The sequence below is a fragment of the Neovison vison genome, chromosome 5 (assembly GCF_020171115.1).
Source record: "Neovison vison isolate M4711 chromosome 5, ASM_NN_V1, whole genome shotgun sequence".
Taxonomy (NCBI): Eukaryota; Metazoa; Chordata; class Mammalia; order Carnivora; family Mustelidae; genus Neogale; species Neogale vison.
The window spans coordinates 86,060,250-86,080,572 of NC_058095.1; the positions used below are offsets into that span (position 1 = coordinate 86,060,250).

Consider the following 20,323-nt stretch of genomic DNA (forward strand, 5'->3'; position numbering starts at 1 on the left):
AACAGGCCCCAAATCAAGACAAAATGGTGGGCTGAAGACAAATGCTGGTGCCCGTGGCTTCCCATGTCACTCTGAGGAAAAGTCAGGGTCCTTAGCGTATAAGGTGTTAGTAGTCAATCCCCCTGGGTCCCAGGGCTCATGTCCTCCTCAATCATTGTTCCCCTGGTCCCTGCCTCATTTCCTTCTGGCTCATTCCACCACAGCCACACATGGCATCCCACAGTCTTAAACACCAAACCACATTCCCTGCCCCAGGGTCTTTGCACTTGTTATTCCCCAGTTTGGCATGATCTTCTTCCAGAAGGCATTTCTTACTCCTTCACCTCCTTTATGTCTGCACTCAAATATTATCTCTCTCAGGAGGCCTCCCCAACCACCCTATACAAAAGAGCAACACTCCCAAAGTCCCCCTTAAATTACCTAATCCCCATACTACACTACTATCTACATGATCATCTAATACATATTCGGTTACTTATTTTTATAATGTCTGTCTCAACCCACCATGTTTTCCACTCCAGGAGAGCAAAGTCACTATCTGTTGAATTCACTGCTCTCTTCCCAGCACGGGATGGGGTCTGGTGTGCCACAGGCACTCAGTAAATACTGCTGAATACATGACTGGATGGATGTTCACTCTGCTGGCATCCTGGATCCCAGGCTGATGCCTGGGGTATCTGTTCATCCATACCACCCCCCCCCACCTTGTTCCAGTCTTGGTTTCCAGCCTCTGATCCCAGGGTTGCAGCACTGCCAGGCTCACTGCAGCCACAGCCGTGGTGTGGCTCTGACTCTGCCTGTTGATTGGGTCCTGGCTTCAGTCCTCTGGCCAGTTCTCCACTGTGCTCCGGGGAGCCTGTGGCCTAGTGTCCCACACTCAGTCTGCAGGTGCCAGCTGACTCCAACCCACAGGTCATTTAGCAGGACAGGTCCTGCAACTTTGGCTTCCTTCCCAAGGCAAGAAACCACCAGCAGATTGGGAGAGCAAGGTCACAGCCACCTCTTACTTCCTCAATGAAGCTTCTTTAATCTTGATGAGAACTCACAGCTGAAACATTCAGAAAATTTGTGTCTGGGGTTTAAGATTAAGAATACATTCTGGGGGTGCCAGGGTGGCTCAGTCAGCTAAGCATCTGTCTTTGGCTCAGGTCATGATCCTGGGATCATGGGATCTATCGTATGGGATAGATATCCCACACTGTGCTCCCCACTCAGCTGGGAATCTGCTCTCCCTCTTCCTTTGCCCCTCCCCCCACTCATGCTCATGTGCTCATTCTCTCAAATAAATAAATAAAATCTTAAAAAAAACCACTACATTCTGATAACTCTTACTGAGAGATGTTCCTAAGTGATGCACATCTGCACAAGAGACTTCAGTGTTTGCAGCAGACACTGCTAGAATTGCATCAGGACTACTGTGCCCTCCCCAGATCCTCCTGGTTGGCCCGTAGGCCCTTCCCATCTGCAGGCATGTCCTTCTCTTGCCCCTGTGCCATGTCCTGCCTAAAGTAGGAAGTCCCAAGCATGTTAACACTCCGCAGTGGGGATATCACTAAATCATGCTCTTTTGCTCCCCAGTACTACAACATAGACTGTAACAGCCTCAGACAGTGTGACCCCTCACCACTGGTTTGCAGCCCCCACAGTTCCCTTCCCAGTACATCTCTCCATCTTGTGCTGAAAACTTACCAAGCCTTGAAAACAGTGTATCCTAAGTGAAAGGAGTCAAGCGCTCAAGACCACACATGATGGGCTTCCATTTGTATGAAATGTTCAGAGTAGGCAAATCCATAGAGACAGAGAGTAGACCGCTGGTTGCCAGGGACTGGGGAGAGGGAACAGTGAGGAGTAACTGCTAATAGGCTTCTTTGGGGGATTGTGAAAATGTTCTGGAATAGTGACACATACTGGTGAACATCCTTAAAAACCACTGAATTGGATCCTTTAAAATGGTGAACAGCAGTATGTGAGTTACATCTTAAAAAGAAAAACGGTAACATGGTAGTTGATGTGAATATATCATCATACCACTATGTGTCGATTCCCTCTACACACAAACATTTTTAATGTGGCTACGTTGACTTTTTTGGTGAATCGGGTGGTTTATTTCACTATTCCTTAAGAGATTCTAAGTCGTTTTCTGGGATGGTCACAACTGACAGTTTGTCCCAAATACATACACAATTAAGACAAAATGCAAACTCCTTATCAGAACATCCAGGTCCTGCTTTTCACCCTGATCTCTCACTGACCCCGATTTACTTTCCCCCCTCCCACCCACACTTGCACGCTCTTCAAATGAACCCACTGAGCTCAGTCACGTGGCCTTTACATCTAGTCTCCTTCCTCCCTCAATGTCCACTGCACCTTTAAATTCAATATTCTTCAGGAAACCTGATGTTTCACAAGTCTCAACACCTTGGTTTCCACCTCCTTGGTCACTCATCCCTTCTGTGTCTCCTTCCTGAGCAGGCTGACAGCCGGGCACCACCAGGACCCTGAGCTCCACCTTCAAAGCCTTATGCCAAGTAACCTCTTTTAGGGCAAAGGAAGTCTACAACCAGAAATGTGGCAGCTCAGGCAGAATTTATCCAACAGGCCACATTTAATAACCAATAAGTCAGACAAATGACAAAACTTCCCTTCTCTTTGTGCTAATGTAGACACAATTGCTTAAGTTTTATTTTTAGTTACATTGAACGTGCTTTGGGAAATGATGTCATGTTTCTGAATTAACATTCCTGTGTTTTCTACTTCCAATGAGAGTACTCTGAATTCCCTAAAGTGCCATAAAAATTATGAGAAAGTAAGCTTGTACAGATTTTACATGATGCTTTTGAATCTATTGTTAATTTTAATAAGACTTAGTGTTCTGGTTGCCAAAAATCCTACATTATTCAACACAGCTTTGCCAAAGCAAAATTAACCAGTAGGGGCCTTAAGTGTAGTCATGCTTACATATGTCCATTGACTAATCCATTAAAAAGGGGGAAAAAATGACTCAGCCCCCTGGATATTATAAAGGTGACACATTTTGAGCCATTTCAAAAAACTACATGTGAACTCCTCTGAATTCTGAATTGTTCTTCCATTTATGGTGACCTTTGATTAAACATCCTCTCTTGGAATATTTTATAGAAAACATGGAGACAGAGTCAGCTGGCTTAGCAGTAAGTATATTAAAATAAATTTGATGCTTGCTCATAAACAGCAAGTTTGAATGGAGTTTCAGGTCTAGACATAATAGTAGGAAACTCATGATATAAACCTTCCCATCATAAAACCGAATAAATTGAACAGAGAAATGGAAATAGTAGGAGCAGCAAATACCATAATACATTTTTCCCTTTTTTCTGCCTCTCCTGGCTAATGATATCCTGCCAGTCAGTTCATTTTCCTTCTATTTGTCCTTTATTTTCCCGAGTTGTTGTTCTTTGCCTTCTACCCTTCTCCGTTCTCTGCCCCTTGTGTGGTAGTGAATGAGGGTGTGACCCCACCAGTTCTCACACCTGCCGGCTGGTGGGGGGGGGGGACTGTCCCTGTTCTGAGCACACGTTCTCACATGTATAACTGGACTGTCGGGTTGTTTTCAGGTGAGATGGGTCAGTCGCTGACCTGGGAGGTGCTCATTTATTCATATAAAAAGATGTGTAGCGCCACTATCCGCTGAGCACTGGTACGGTGATAAAGGAGCGCAGCTCCAACCTTGGGGGTACATCACTTCATGGGAACGGCTGCCAGACAGGAATTGCAAGACGGCGGCCTCCAGGCCCCTTTTTTCTCACCCCTAGTCTCTTCCTTCGCCCTTCTCTCTTGCTTGGGCATCTGATCGGTCAAAATCAGTGCCAGGAAAAAAAAATGAGAATCAAGCAATGGGTGTCTTGGGAACTCTTGAAGCCCTTTATCTCAGCCTCACCTCCTCCTGATGTGCCCCACCCCATTCACCCCTTCTCCCAGCTCTGCAAGTTCAGTAGACATTAACTTTGCATGTTCTATATGCAGGCACTCTATCCTACGGCCTATAAGGAACCTGAGAATGGAACAACATGCAAATATAATCCACATAATTTTTGTATAAAAGGAAAAGTGTTGAAATAAAGAAAACCTACCTAAGTCATTAGTTGCAACAAATGCCAAGATACTACCTTCCGTTAACAGGGCTTTCCTGGACCAGCGCCATGGCTCCACGAGCCAGTCAGGAAAGAGACAGCACTCCTGGCTGATTTTAGGAAGCTACATTTTTTTTTTCTTTTCTTCCCCCATTATCTTTATCCCCAAGCATGCTGCAGAGCTCAGCTTGCAGGCAGATCTATCTAAGCACTGGTGATGGCTCTCCTGCTGGTCTAGGACACACTTTAGCTCCCTGGCATCCTTCGGCATGGGAACAGTCTCAGTCCAAAGTGACCCTGGCATTCCCTTTGTGTGCACCTTCATAAGTCTCTGTGTGTTTAGCGAGAGAATTTGTCTTTCCACATCTTTAGACCTTCCCTAGGAAGGACAGGACAGAAAAGGTGGTTGTCAGCAGCCCCCCACTCTCAGTGGCTACGGCGTGGTCCTCTGATTACTGCTTGCTTCTTCACATAGGAAGGCAATGAAGGCTATTCTTCACAGCTAAAACCTCTCTCACAAGTATATCTGTATTTTAACAGGGGATTTTCATTTCTGCTGCTGTGTGGGAACTAGGTTCATATTTTGGGAAGTTTCGTCACCCGACTCCCTCTGAAAGCATATCACAAAGACAGTCGCTCATTTTAAGCAGCAATAGGGATGGTGAGAAACTCAAAACAATACCTGATAATAAAACCTGCCATTACTTAAGTACTTACCAGGCACCAAACCCTTCTTATTTAATCTTCACAAAAACCTTCTGAGACATTCTTATTCCTATTTTATTCTTGTGGATGTTGAAAGATTCAGAAAGGTCAAAACTGCCCAAGACCACACACAGGGTCAAGATCTAACCCCACTCTGAGCAAACCCAAAACCTGGGTTTTTAATATCTGCCCACATCCCCATATGGGGTTGTTACTGATGGAACTAGAGATGTTTATTCTGGAGGAAAAAAAAAAAAAAGGACTCTCAGGGACCTCTTATAGTATCCAAATATGGGAATGGCTTTCATGTATAAATACCTCTGTGGCTCTAGAGACAAACAAATTTGGGGCTCACTCCCACAAAATATATATATCCCAACAACTAGAACAGTTCTCATTTTTATGCACTCCCCACCAGCTGCAAGTCGAGTCCTTCACACCCACCATCACATTTAGTTCCTTAATGAACTTGCAAAGAAGACATTATCATCCACACTTAGAAGTCAGGACTCAGGACCCAGAGAAGGTAAATAATCTGTCTGAGGCTTCCTTGCAAATGGCAAGTGTCAACATTAGAACTCAGGTCTCGGTTCAACTTCCCTTGTTCTGTGCTGCTCTCCAGAACTGAGGAAGGGGAAACATTTCACTTGGGAAGTTTCATCACCCGACTGCCTCTGAAATCGTATCACAAAGACAGTCGGTTATTTTAAGTAACAGCGAGGATGGTGTTTGGGGACAACAGTGAACCATGTCCTAGGTTCCCTTCTTTAAAAGAAAAAAAAAGAAAAAAGACTTACTTATTTACTGTGGCAAAGAGAGAGAGAAAGGGGGAGGGCCGGAAGGAGAAGGAGAAAGAGAATCTTAAGCAGACTCCCCACTGAGCACAGAGCCCAACACCGGGCTGGATCCCAGGACCCTGAGATCACGATCTGAGTTGAAATCAAGAGCCACCCAGGCCCCTCCTAGGCTCCCTCCTAAGGGCAGATCACAGTCTTGTATTCCAAACATGTGGCAATTTTATAGGCTAGCGGGATGTACGCACATGCAAGCTCACTCACACACACACTGGAGAGCACTTCTAAATGTAATGTGATGAATATGCAAGTGTGAGTTACAGAATAGAGATGTAGATATCCAGTCAAAAAGGGGAAGATTTTACAATTAATTGCTTCTATTTAGTTAATGATCATCAATTGAGTTAGTTATTTTAAAATGCAGTCCCTTTTATTTAGCTTTGAAATGGTGTCTCAAATAGAATCCCAAATCATAACTTGATTAAACTAACATCTTCTAGCCATAAAGTACTTAGGAAATATGAGTTTATTTGTGGAAAATAAATGGAAATCTTATTATTTTTGTCGTGATTTGTTTTGCATATTTCTTGCTTAAATTCACTGAAGACTTTGAAAAATAGAGAACATCTTCTTATGCATCCCATCTCTAAATATCTGACTTGAAATGACAATAATGAAAAGTTCAAAGAGTATTATTTTATCTCTGTGCAGAGCCAATGCCATAATAACTTGGAAATATGAATCATGTAAGCCACGTCCACAAAATTGCAGAATTTTGTGGAAAATAACACTGTATTTTTTTTCTTTGTTTTAGTAAAAGAGAAGCAAGCCACAGTCTTCCTCACACAGAGGGATTTATAAATGCTTGCACACACATGCTATCTTAGGGAACAATTATAGTAGTTGGCAGGCAACCTCCACTGGAGGGGACACACAAAGAAAACACTAGATAGAAATAGGTCAGGGGAGTCGTTTAAGGAACATTGAGAATGAATCCATTAAAAAACAAAACAACTGGACCTTACACGAGTACTACAATTAAATAGAAGCTTAATCTGTTAAAATTCTACATTTTGCTCATTTCTCAAACCATTTCAAATTTTTTCTTGATCTCATTGGATAAATGAAATAGTTATAAGTTAAAAAGGAAGATTTCCTTTCTATTCCTTTCCTGTCTATTTACTCACTGCTTCTAAAAATGAATAGTCCTTAAGAAACACAAAATTTTTAAATAAGGAAAGCATAGATAATATATAGATAATATAGATAGCAATATAATATAATAAGATAATACTGATAATAACAATCTTATCCTCCAATGGAGTATGACTAAATCTCTGCCCATCACTATGATATTCAGTACTTAAGTTACCCACATGATAAAGTTCAAATGCTTCAAAGACAGGCTCATTTTCCCAGCCTTGTCCCTTCCTCTCTTTCCTGAATATTCCCCCAGAGTGCTGAAGCATGTCTTTGCACTTTTTTTTTTTAAATGCACATTTCTCGCACATTCTGTTTCCTCCTGCAGCATCTGCCTCCTCCTTATGTGTTAAGTGCATTACCTATCCTTGGTGGCCCAGCTCAAATACCTCTTCAGTTGTGAAACCTTCCCTCCCTACCCAAAACTGTTTAAGGAAAAATGGAAATAGGTCCATGACAAATAAACCTTATGTGCCCTTCCATATTCTCTCATAATACTCTGCATGTCCATCTATCCCAGGTCTTCCCACATTACATAAACCAGTTATTTACATGGCTGCATCCCTCTCTGGAGACCGGGGACCTTTTAAGAACAGGAAACAGGTCTCAATATCCCTCTTCCACACCCCCTGGGACCTGGCACACACCTGGTCAGTGCATATGGAGTGCATAAGGACTGAGATAGGGAAGCAGAGTAATTACAAGATCTCCTCCTCTGAAGAGCTGCTGAAAAACTAGATCCTCAGACTCGGATCTTACATGCAGGAAGCACTAATCTTATGTTTCAGTTGTTAAGTGCATGAATGGGAAGTTGGAAACACTCCTTCACATTTCAGGAGATAGATATAAAACACCTCAGAGATCGGAAGAACCTGATCAAGGATGCCGCTGAGATCCTCCCCCTGAATCAGTGTCCAGCCGGAAGAGCAGAAGGCTTCCGCCAGCTGAGCCAATGAGACCAGACCTCCACCTTCCTGAGCATCTTCAGTACTTAACCTTCACTGACGAGAAATGGAAGAAGGCATGAATTTTCTTTATTTATAAACTACTTTATACGTAACCTTACATGCTTATCATCTCTCATATGTAATTCTATGTCCCACAATATTCACTGCTGAAAATGAGAATGCTGTGGACTTCACATCCTTGGCTTCTGATGACCATTCCCTACGAACACTTTGCATCCTGTGTGGAAAGTAAAATTATAGGAAAAGTGAGTCCTTATTATCTTTTTTATTTTCTGTAATAATTCTCTTAATGGACAGATATTAATAAACCGGCATTAGATAAAGCCGTGAGCTGGTCTAGCCTTTCATCGCAAACTCCAAAATAATTTTTCACACCTTGGGAAGAGGAATACTCCTTCACAACACCTAAGCACCTAAGTCTGGGAAAAGCAAGAGTTTAAAAAAAAAAGGCAACAGGGCCAAAGGGAGGTTGGGATTCTGCCTACAGAAGATCAGAGGATGAAGAAATGATTGACACTTGTTCAGAATCTAAAGAAATTTTTTGGTCAATATTGTTAGCGCTTACCGTTCTAAGGCCTTTAGTTGCTGAAAGACCCCTACATATCAGCTGGTTTCTCTGCTGTCCTGTACACTTTTTTAAGTAATCTCTGTACTCACTGTGGGGCTCAAACTTATGACCCCAAGATCAAGAGTCATATGTTCTACCGACTGAGCCCACCAGGAGCCTCTATGCATTTCTTTTTTCTCTTACTATATGGGTGATCTCAAACCATTTGCCTGTACAAGTACCTACCATTCATACGGGTAGGATGTTCATTTGAGATCTGGTGAAGCAGCTGCTGGGGAGACTCTGGAGCAGAAGACCCTTGACAGGCAGCTCAAGTGTGCTCTTCCCAATCAGTACTTGCAACTGAATTTGTTCCTTAAATTTAAAATTCCTTAACCTTAAAAATTCTTTTTAATTGTGAGAATAATGAATTTTAAAACAAACATCTTTTTTTTTTAAAGATTTTATTTATTTATTTGACAGAGATCACAAGTAGGCAGAGAGGCAGGCAGAGAGAGAAAGCAGGTCCCTGCTGAGCAGAGAGCCTGATGTGGGGCTCGATCTCAGGACCCTGGGATCATGACCTGAGCTGAAAACAGAGGCTTTACCCACTGAGCCACCCGGGTGCCCCTAAAACTAACATTTTGTAATCTGTGACTACCCGTGAGAAAGATATTAACTTAAAAAATGTTCATTATTCCATTTTAAAGACCTCAAGGTGGAAACAAACCACCAACAGCTAAGCGTGGCTTCATCGGTCAGCTGCCTGGACACAGCAGGTTCAGAAGTCAACTTAATTCATGGAGAATCTAGTTTCCCAATGAAAGGCATGGGCTCAAGGTCCTTAACCCTGAGAGCAGTCTTCACTACGTAAGTTTAAGTAAATTGGTAACACCCATGGCACTTACTTCCAAAATGCAAACTGATAATTTACCTGTTCCAAAATAGGAAAGAAAGGGTTTTTAATAAGCTCTTACCGTGACACTGCCTATGGGTCCAAAGAATATGAGGATAAGGTATCATTCAGCAACAAAATGGAGACATGTTTGCCTTTTTCAGTGACTGGTCAGTGGGCAGAGAGAAACAATCAGTTGCCTCTGCACTTAATAGGATGTATTCAAAGCACATGTTCTCCCTGGAAACCTGTCCTCTCTCTGTAACTCAGCTGAAGTTTTGAGCTAAGCCTTCCCTAATTAAAAAAAGGAAAAAGGGCAGTAAACCTGTACAAAGGCTCTGTAGTGCATTCTCTTGGAAGAATATATTTTCTTTCTTTCTTCTCCTTGCAGATTAAAAGAAAGAATAAATTACAGTGTCTGAAATCTGTTCCTTGGACTCTGCATTTAGCCAGCATTTTCTTGTAACATGAGAAGGGGCCATTCCTTTCTTCTGTTGTTTTTTGCTTTTCCTTTTGGGGAGGAGGGAGCAAGTGAATTTATGTCAAAATGTCCAACTGTTTGGCTATACCCACCTATGCCAGGGGTCACAATAATACACAAGCATTTTTTTACAGCTTTCCTGTTTTTTACATTTTCAAAGATTTTCCAGGGGATTTTTTTTTCTCTATTCATTCTATGAAGGATTTTATTTTTATTTATTTTTATTTATTTTTAAGATTTTATTTATTCATTTGACAGACAGAGATCACAAGTAGGCAGAGCAGCAGGCAGAGAGGTGGGGGGGCGGGGTAAACAGGCTCCCCACTGAGCAGAGAGCCAGACGTGGGGCTCAATCCCAGGATCCTGGGATCATGACCTGAGCCGAAGGCAGAGGCTCAACCCACTGCCACCCAGGGGCCCCTCTATGAGGGATTTTAGATAGAACCTATTTACTTGGTCTAGGAGCTGCTGTAGGCTTCAAATTGTGTTCTGCTCTGAAAAGAATTCGTGTTTTGTTTCTGTACTGTCTTTCTTATGGTTGTGGCTTTCAATCATAACAAATTAGAAATTAGAATAATTTATATTAAGGATTCATATATAAGGCATTTTTCCTACTGCTTAATTTAAATATATATGTACATATATATACATATGTGTGTATATATATGTATATATGTGTATTATATATATATATATCTTATGTCACTTTGACTCAAGTTATCATTTCTATATGGAATTATTTTCTGTCTTGGGAGAGTCAGTAAATGAGATAATCTAAAACCCTAATGTTTCATACTGGGTAATAAAGTAACTTTACATTCTTCTCAAGAAAAACCTATCAGCTGGTTTTTCAGTGAAGAGGGCCTTCCCAATGAGTGTTTAAGGGGTAATGATTCCAATACCTATAAATGTTAAATAATGAATGTATTTCTACTGTGTTATCGCTCCCCCTTCTCCCTTTCGATAGCTTTGGGTGATGGCAGAGAACTTCCTCTGGTCCCACACAAAGAGCTCCCTCCTTCAACACACACCTATTGGGAGTGGAGAAGCCTTCAGGGCTCCTTCAGGGTGACCCCAGCAGTTGGAAAAATGCCACCGCACAGCAACCCCCCCCCAGGGCCACCAAGACCACCACAAAATAGTGTAGGATTTGCTTCAACATGCTGAAGTGAAGAGAAAGAGGGGTATGAACAAATTCATCAGAATTTCAATAAGTATTTAATTTTATGGGTATTCATTGTAATGGTTTCTTCTACTTCTATGCATGCCTAAAAGTTTTCGTGATAACATATTTTTAAAGGAGGTGAAGCGGCACCAAGGCCAGGCATGGGATTTCTGCCAATCATGGCTGAAGAAGATGAAAGCCCAGGCTTCTCTCCACATATACTAAATATTGCACCGCCCCTTACGTCCTCTCTCCACCTTGCTTACCTCAGACTGCATCAGTGGGGCCTCAGGGCACTTTTACTGTAGGCTGAGTTGACCAACAGGAGACCCAACAGAGGGTGGAAGTGAGGGATGAGAGTGATGTCAAAGAATTTGTTCCCCCAACACCCATCACACAGCCTCACCACGGTCTGACTGTGTCTTTCAACCAAAGGTCACTACCCTTTCCAAGAGATGTTGCTCCAAGATATGATGCTTTGTCCTTCAAGATTCGGCAATTATTTCTACCCTAGTCCCTCAGGTCTTGGGAGGTAACAGTGCCTTAGCTGCCAGGTCCCTCAGCAATTTCTCATCCCTTTTCACCTTTGCATGTAAGCCCTTGGCTTATCCTAAGTAGCTGTGGCGACCCTGTCTATAGACCACTCACCACAGCACGGCTGCCAGTTCAGAGTATGAAAGAGAAAGTGAATCAGATTTGCTACTCTGAAAAGCAGCAGCATGCCTGATTGGCCGGCAAATAACCCAAAGCATTCATCCTCCATCCCTCGCCAAATCCCTTCCCTTGGTCACTGAAGATGGATTTCTGACTGCTATGAAGCTCACAGCAATGGTGAGTCACCTGCTGCAGACCAGACCCTAGGCTGTGAATACTCCACTGAAGGGCTTAGAATCACACATGCAGACTGAGTTTTCCCTCCCTCAGGAACCAGGGAAATGGACATTGCTGCAGAACCCACGGTGGGAAACCAAGTTGGCCTTTTCATTACCACTTGGTGAGGACCACCAACTGTCCCAAATCACCCTGCTGCCTTTTGATGCTTCTTTCCCTAAAGGTACTATTTGGTGTTCACCAGGATTCTCCCCAGCTGTTCCCTATGTACCTTGTGCTTCCTATTGGATGGCCAGATACTGACACACGTGGACACATTCAGGGGATGATAGTGGTAGGAAGCAAAATCCCCATAACCAACCAAGAGGAGTAAGACAGTCTGGTTTACAGCTGCTCGTTAGCTGGGATGGTGGTAGGCAGCACCATCCTTGTAACACCTGGTGGTGGTGGAAGCCATTACAGATGGCTAGACTTAGCGCTAGTTTTTGGATAAGAGACTGTTGAAAACAAAACATCAAGCCCAAAATGGAGTCACTTATGTTAAGGGCATCACATCGCAAACCAAGACGTAATACCTAATCCAACTGCAGTTTCACTCTCCCCCAGAATGTAACCTTTAACCAGTCAACATGGAATTTCCTGGTCAGAACTAGGAAATATACTGATAGACCCTTTCCGTTCCCCTTAGGAGAGTGACCTTGCCTCAGACAATACATTCTTAGCTAATAATTTCCTTTTTTCCACTCCCTCTCTGCCTTTAAAAACCTTTCCTTTCATACAGCCTAATGGACCTCCTTTCTATTTGCTGGAAGGGATGCTGCCTAACTCATGAATCATTCAACAAAGCCAATTTGAATTTTTAAATTACTCAGTTGAATTTTTACTGCTTAACAGAAGTCATCATAACAAGTGTTACCTTTTCTTAGGCATTCTGGGTCAACTACTATGTGAAGTGCTTTACATTCATGATCTCTAACCCAACATTACTGTAGGCATTATGATCCCCATATTAAGAAAAAGTAACCTATTCAAGGCTACATAACTAGTAAATAATGAAGCTGAGATTCAAACCAAATATATCTGGCTCAAACGTTGCTACTCTTTCCATTACATTCTATTCATTCTATTTCCTTTCCCTGAAAGGAGGTGGAAAGATATTTGTTCTGAGTTTGTTTTGTTTGGATGCAGAGGTATCTAAGGAGAAGTGAGGACAGAGAGAGACGGTGCAGAAGAGGCAGGACAGGACTCATCCTCCCCCGTCTGCCCATATATAAGGGACTGGTTTTAAGCCTATGAGAACAGAAACTCAGGCACAATGTTTATGAAACAAGGAATAAGACTAAGTCCATGACTGCCTCCCTCCTAAAAAAACAAACTCAGCACAGGATTTGGGCAAAGCCATTCATCTCCCCTTACTGTCCTCTCCCCAAGTTTCAGAGTTGTTTTGGGGTTCAAGGTGTCCACTGGGTGCAGGGAATAATGTCTTACAGAAACCCCAGCTGCACAGGACTTGACAAGTCCCCTTGACTGAGAGGCTCAAGAGGAAAGAACATGAACAAATTCATCCCAGAGCCCATATAAGATGTCACCACCTGAGGAGTCCCAGAAATAGCTGGGGATGAATTTAAGCAGCCTAGTGGGGCTTGGGGGTTAAGGTCTTGTCCAGCAGGTGAAGGCTTAGAGCCGTGGAGATACAGATGTAAATATTAACTGACCTTATTTATACTCATGAACTACTGAAACTAAGGAGGTGTTCTAATCCACTTGTTCTTTCTTTGGACACCAATCGCCCTGGCTCTGGTTCTGGGTCACTGCCATTAGACCCATGGCTTGAAGCCTGAATCCACTCCTGCCCCTCATGAGAAGTACAAGTTCTGGCTTGTTTTCCTGGCCCTCTACTGCCTACTTGATCTTCCCTGTCTGGGCTTAGTTTCATACACTTGGACTCAGCTTATTTGCCTGCTCTCCTGAAGACAGGACTTCGCTTTCCCATCTGAATCTTTCTTATTCCTAGTGGGCTGTCATAGAAAATACATATTTGGTCTTTATCTTCTAGGCCTGGCACAGAGCTTTTAAATTTCCTGAGGACAGTAGCATCTTTTGTATACTGATGAAACTACTCAGGGCAGGGCTCCCAAGTTGCTTCAAGATCAGTGGTTAGAGGTGGAGGAACCAATCATGCAATTAGAGGTTTGGAACTTTCAGCTGTACCCCCTGACTCCAGGGAAGGGAGAGGGGCTGGAGATTGAGTTCAATCACTGATGATTTAATCAAGTGTGCCTACAGAATCAAACTTCAATAAAAACTCTGAAATAAACAAAAAAAAACAAAACTCTGAAACAACAGGAGGAAGTTCACCCCATTGGTGAACACATCAAAGCGATAAGAGGGCATGGAAATTCTGCACACCCACTGCCCCCAAGTCTTGCCCCATGCATCTCTTCCAAATGTCCGTTACTGAATCATATCCTTTACAATAAACTGTAATCATGAGTAAAGCACTGAGTTCTGAGTTGTTTGAGTGAATTATTGAACCTGAGGAAAGGCATCATGGGAATCCCTGAATTTATAGTTGGGTTGCCTAGAGATCGCATCTGTGTCTGGCCCCTCAAGTGGGGCAGTCTTGCAGGACTGAGCCCTTAACTTCTAGGGTCTGTGCTAATTCTTGGCTGCTAGTGTCAGCTGGAGAATTAGGGAATTGATTGTTTTGGGGAAAATAGCACAACACCCATCGTAATGAGGTTGTTGACATTCATCACCATCAACTTTGCCTTTACTCACTTCACTCCAGCATGCCCATCACCTCCTTATTCTTGGAACACGCCAGGCAACTCCCACCTAGGAGTTTTGCATGGGTTCCCCTGTCTGGAACATTCTTCCCCTATATGACTATGACTATTCCTTCCCCTCCTTCAAGTGTTTGCTCAGATTTCATCTTCTCTGTGGAGTCTGTCCTGACCTTCCTATTTAAAATTGTGACACACGTTCCGTACAACCCCGTCAGACTCCCACCTCCTTTTCTTGGCCTACCATTCCTTTGGTTCCATCATGTAAGATACCATATAATGAAGTTATGTATTACATTTATTATTTGTTTTCTGTTTTTCCCTGCTAGAATATAAGATTCACAAAAGTTGGTATCTGTATCAGTCTCATTCCCTGATGTATTCCCAGTACCTGGCACGTAATAAATTCTCAATACATCTTAGCTGAGAGCATGATTTTAAGAGCAGCGGTTTATTTGGAGGATCCTAACTAAAAATGCTCTCCTGTAATCCCCAGGTTAGATGTCGAGCCAGACATATTGGGTAGACCCTGGAGGAAGATGGGAGAGGCAGGTCCTGTCACACTAGGCTTGAACCAGCTTGAACCTGGACTCTCTCCATGACTAAACTTTAGAAGGCACCTCTGAGCCCTCTTTTCCGTGAGACCTTGCCCTTGGGCTCTGTCTCTTAACAGGAAAACTGCTAAATCAGTTTAGTAAAAAATCTTTGTACCCTTAATATCTGATTACCCTCAACATTTAACCAAATACCCTGATCCCTGATCACCCTGGCCTGCCTTCGGCAAGAATTCTGTCAAGTTGGGTTAGCCAGAATGCCCTTACACTGGATATCTCCTCTTATTAATTTTCCCCTCACTCTGCTCATTGGCTATATACCTCCGGTTGCCTTTGCTCTATTCAGATTTGAGCCCAATCTCTCTCCCCTGTTGCAATGGTCTTGACACCTCTTGCAACGGTACTGAAGGAAGTCTTCCTTACCATTTTAACAAGTGCCAGAAAAATTTTTTCTTTAACTAAACCTATGAGTTTGGACGAGTCACATACTTTCAGTTTTCTTATCTGTCAAACAAAACCCGTAAGAAATTATCTCAGGCATCACACCAGCCTGAATCAATACCAGATCTGTGAAACTTCTTAGCACACTGTAACTAGAACTGTTTCCTAGGCATCATACAGGACAATTTCCCCAAACCTTCCCATATCCTGGATTCTGCTTCTACACTGGCACATATGAAACTCCAGACTCTTCCTGATGGCCGAGGAGAGAGAACCAATCCCTCAGCAGCCTTCAACAGGTGAGATTAAGTCCCAACTCTTAGTTTAAATATCCAGATGGTATATCCAATAATACATTTCCCTTTATTTGAGCATAGCACTTGATATTGCTTATTAGACAATCTAACTTCCTTTGGCAAAACATTTACACAAAGTCAGTACCCTAGTAAGGACCTGAGTTGCTGATGCCGTGACTGCGTGAGCCCCCACCACACGCATGCCCCTCCAGGAACTCGGGATACAATGCCCCAAAGCTCAAGAAGCCCAGACTGGATCTTTTTCAGCTTTAAAAATTATCATCTTGCCCCAGGAACAAAAAGGCAATCAACTTGTATAGATTTGTGGTCCTAATAAGATAGGTTTTAAAAGCCTTACTAAAAGTGTATACTTACAAAAATGGTATTAAGATGGATATTTTGACCCTCAGCCCATGTACTCCACTCTGTGTAGTCACACACTTGGTATATCCAGTCACTGACATTCTGGTTTTAAGTAAATGAGTAAATAAGCTTTAAGTAAAATAAACACATCAGTTCTGAGAAAATTCTACACTACCAAAGCCTACATAATCTACAAAGATACACCCAAAGTTAATATACTTTTTTTTTAGCTATAAATAGAATATATCAGCTGGTGATTGCAAAGGCAATAGAATCCATTGGTTTTTTTCAACTTCTGTTGGATGCTTAACATCGATCCTGATTGCTGGAGAGTTATATTTACTGACACGAGTGGTTTAACTACATAAACACTGCTCTTTAAAATAAACTTATAAATGGCAGTATGTCTAACAAATCAGTCAACTGCCAAGTTGTATGAAAATGAATTCACCTTTTAGTTTGAAAAACTAAAACTCCTTAGTAGTTTTACTTTTACAACGGAGAAGGCATTATATTAAAGCACTTTTAACAGGTCAAAAACAAAAATCTTCAGAAGCACTGTGAGATGGCAAGTATGGTGCTACCTAAGGATGTTTTTCACAGATTTAAACAATTTAGCATCAATAATGTTATCTTAGATACCTTACATATGCCTTCTTATTATACTAGAAAATACGGAAAATGGTCAACTATTCTAATTGGCCAATAAAGACCAAATCCTCTAAGTAGTCTCAACATTTGCATGCAATCACATATTTAAATAAGAAGCAATCACTAAAGTAATTCTCATTTGCTAGGAAGCAATTTCCACTGAAAAAGCTACACTTATATCCACTAGCTAACAAATAAAACATTTTAAAATTTTTATTTTGGAAATTTTTGGAAGATAAAAACAAATACTTTTCTTTTTCTCTCTCAATTTCAAAGCCAAATTTGAAAAGTCTTTTCATCTGTTGATATCATTCGGTTACAAGATGAGAAGGCTTATCTGGTCTTTAATGGCACTAAAATTTTATTTATTAAGAGTACTGTTTGAATGCAGCATTCCAAATCAATGGAAGAGTGTTTTGTTAGATCCTTAAGAGAAAAAGAACACATAGAAATCTAAGGGGTAATTGTAAATGTTCTATTTTTATGTAAGTCCTCAAGAATGTATATGTCCTTATAAAATAGCAACTAAATTTGAGGAAAGGAATGAACTTTGTTTTTACCAAAGTTGACAAAGTAAATGCAGACTTCTTTCTCTCTCTCTCTTCTTTCCCAAATTATTTGATACAATTTTAGGTATTTCACAGTTTTTAATTTAATATTTTCCAAATAATCACATGGCCAGTAAGAGGCACTACATATACACTTGAGGAAAGAGAAAATGAGATACATCTAATCAACTGCCCATTACAACACCCACAGCAGAACACAAAAAATCCAAAAACCATCTGGACAAAGATAAGGAATGATTTTCAACCCTTGGCTTGAATTGTTACAGACATAATTCCAGGTTACAGCTGAAGTATCTACAGTTGACTCACTTTTATCTCTAGAAAGTTTTCATCTGTTTTTGTTTATCTATGTTTCATTTGGGAAAACCCAATAAGCCTTAAAAAAAATCAATGCAAATTGTTGTAATTTAAAACATTAACCCATTTACCTATTATCCTTGGTCTCCATCATCACTTCTGGCATATGTGTCTGTGAAAGTCATGAAACTATTTTTCTGTCTTCAAAGTCTTTCGTTTGTGTTTCCTTTAAACGTGTACTCCACACTCAGCTCTGCCTGGCGGGCAAGAAGCCTGTATTTCCCTCAGTGTCCATTCATCATCTGATGCCCAGAAGCATTGCTATGTTTTGTTGTGTTCCTTCAGGTAAGACTCTCCAGTCTAAAAGTGGTTGCCTCCCTGGGTGATGCCTTCCGATCTGGACACCCACAGAAGTTTTTAAGGTAAAATATTATTAAGGTAATGGTTTGGGGTTTTCCTCCACAGCAGAAAAAAAACTATTTTCATCTGAGAATCTCCTGTACTTCTTTTTGAAGGTGGTGAGGAGAAATGTTGTAGAAGCTCTTGGGCCCCGTGTTTCTCACCCTCATCTCAGCGGATGTAAAACATTCACTGGCAAGAGCCTTTCTTCTTGGTCTGGCGATACGTGCATTGCCACATCACTTTTGGATCCTGAAAGAAAAATCAAGGAAGTTTCAGGGAAGGAGTCGGGAGAAGTACTCAGAGTAAATGCACTAAAAATGTAATTCCTTGTGGAAGGCAGCCATGGCTCTTACATCCAGCGACTTTCTAATTATAAACTGCTGGTTGCACTACGGCCCTGCCAAATGACATAGCATTTATCCTTCACCTCACAACCCACAAGCGCACATGTGTAACTACACATGGCAGACACTATAAACAAAAAACATGTCCACTTAATTTAGTTTCATGTTCTCACTCCCCATGCATTTCTTCTCATTTCTCTATTGCCCTGGCTTCTTTCAAGTGAAATACGTACTTCACACGATGTGCCTTTTTTCAGAAACAATATCTTTAAATCCAAAGGTACAACTTTACATATGATATAACTCATGGTAGAAAGCAAAACATCTATACCAGAAAAAGAAAAGAAAATGTGTCTATCTGAAAGTCTTTTTCCTTTTTCTTTTCTACATTAATATAATGTATTATTAGCCCCAGGGGTACAGGTCTGTGAATCGCCAGGTTTACACACTTCACAGCACTCACCATAGCACACACCTTCCCCAATGTCCATAACCCCCACCACCCTCTCCCTACCCCCCTCCCTCCCCCCCCCCCCCCCGCAACCCTCAGATTTTTGTGAGATTAAGAGTCTCCCTCCCAATCCCATCTTGTTTCATTTATTCTTTTCCTACTCCCCAAATCCCCCAAGTTGCCTCTCAACTTCCTCGTATCAGGGAGATCATATGATAATTGTCTTTCTCTGATTGTGAAAGTCGTCTTCTTCTTCTTCTTCTTCTTCTTCTTCTTCTTCTTCTAAGTAATATTCCCAGTAATCACTGGTGACTGCCAACAGTCTAACATTTTAAGAAAAAAACTAGGAAGATAAAGGATAACCTTTGGCAACAGTGATAAGCCAGAGGGACACATAAGATTGAATTTTCTACCCATTCATACAACTCTCATGTTTATACATACTTGATAATTTTCAAGGTATTCTCTTAGCACCACACTTAAATGGTTCTTTAAAGTGGACAGAACAAGAGAGGCAGAATTGCTACTATGTTAAAGAAACTTAACACTTGGATGCAGGAAGGTGAGGAACTATGTTCAAGTCACTCAACGAGGAACTGAAAAACTGGAAAATGCAAAACCAGCTCCTGAATTCCTATTCTCCTGGTGTTAGTCCACAATACTTCCCTGCTGACAAACATAATTTAGAGATGGTAATCTAAGCTAGACTTACAACACTAGAGATTCTTGACTTCATGAAAACCCAGAAAAATAACTCAAAACTCACTGTAAACTATTCCCTGAAAATACTTCCCCAGTAACCTGCTAAAATAAAAATACTACCAGACATCAGCAGTGAGATTAATTGAAACAAACCAATCTAAAATCTTAATTATTCTTTCATATAAAATCATATATAATGAAATTTGATTGCCATGTATCAAGAATTAAATTCTAGATTTAAATTTATAATTAAAAAATTAAAATTAAGAAATTATATAGCATGAAGATGAAAGCCTTATATATGACAATGGATTTCAAAAATTAGACTCTTCAATTTGAAATGTTCAGATTAAGAGAAGTTATGTGTATTAAATAGAAGATTAGAATCAATTTCTTTATCTATAAAACAAGGGGTTGAAATAAGTGTTATAAGTTACTAACACCTGATAAATTCTATGATTCCAGACAAGCCACACCTTTAAAATTCTATAATTCATTCTGTGATCTAACTCATAAGCAGTTCTGAATGTACGGGGTGCCTGGGTGGCTCAGTCGGTTAAGCATCTGCCTTTAAGCTTGGTCATGATCCCAGGATCTTGGATCCAGCCCTGCATCAGACTCCCTGCTCAGTAGGGTGTCTGCTTCTCCCTCTCCTTCTGCCCCTCCCCCTGATTGTGCTCTGTGTGTGTGTGTGTGTGTGTGTGTGAAATAAATAAATAAATAAGTTTATATTTATTTTATATATATTTATAAATAAATAAATAAATGTTTA

At 41.3% G+C, this 20,323-nt stretch overlaps 1 protein-coding gene across 3 annotated transcripts in view; it reads right to left on the reverse strand.

The window, feature by feature from the left end:
• SACS (sacsin molecular chaperone) overlaps nt 1–20,323 on the reverse strand; it is a 95,976-nt gene that overhangs the window by 56,388 nt on the left and 19,265 nt on the right. For all 3 annotated transcript variants that reach the window (XM_044249415.1, XM_044249417.1, XM_044249414.1), the window contains exon 2: nt 17,784–18,303. In XM_044249415.1, coding sequence (XP_044105350.1) covers nt 17,784–17,818 — 35 coding nt within the window. In that variant the 5' untranslated portion in view covers nt 17,819–18,303. The remainder of the gene's footprint in view (nt 1–17,783; nt 18,304–20,323) is intronic.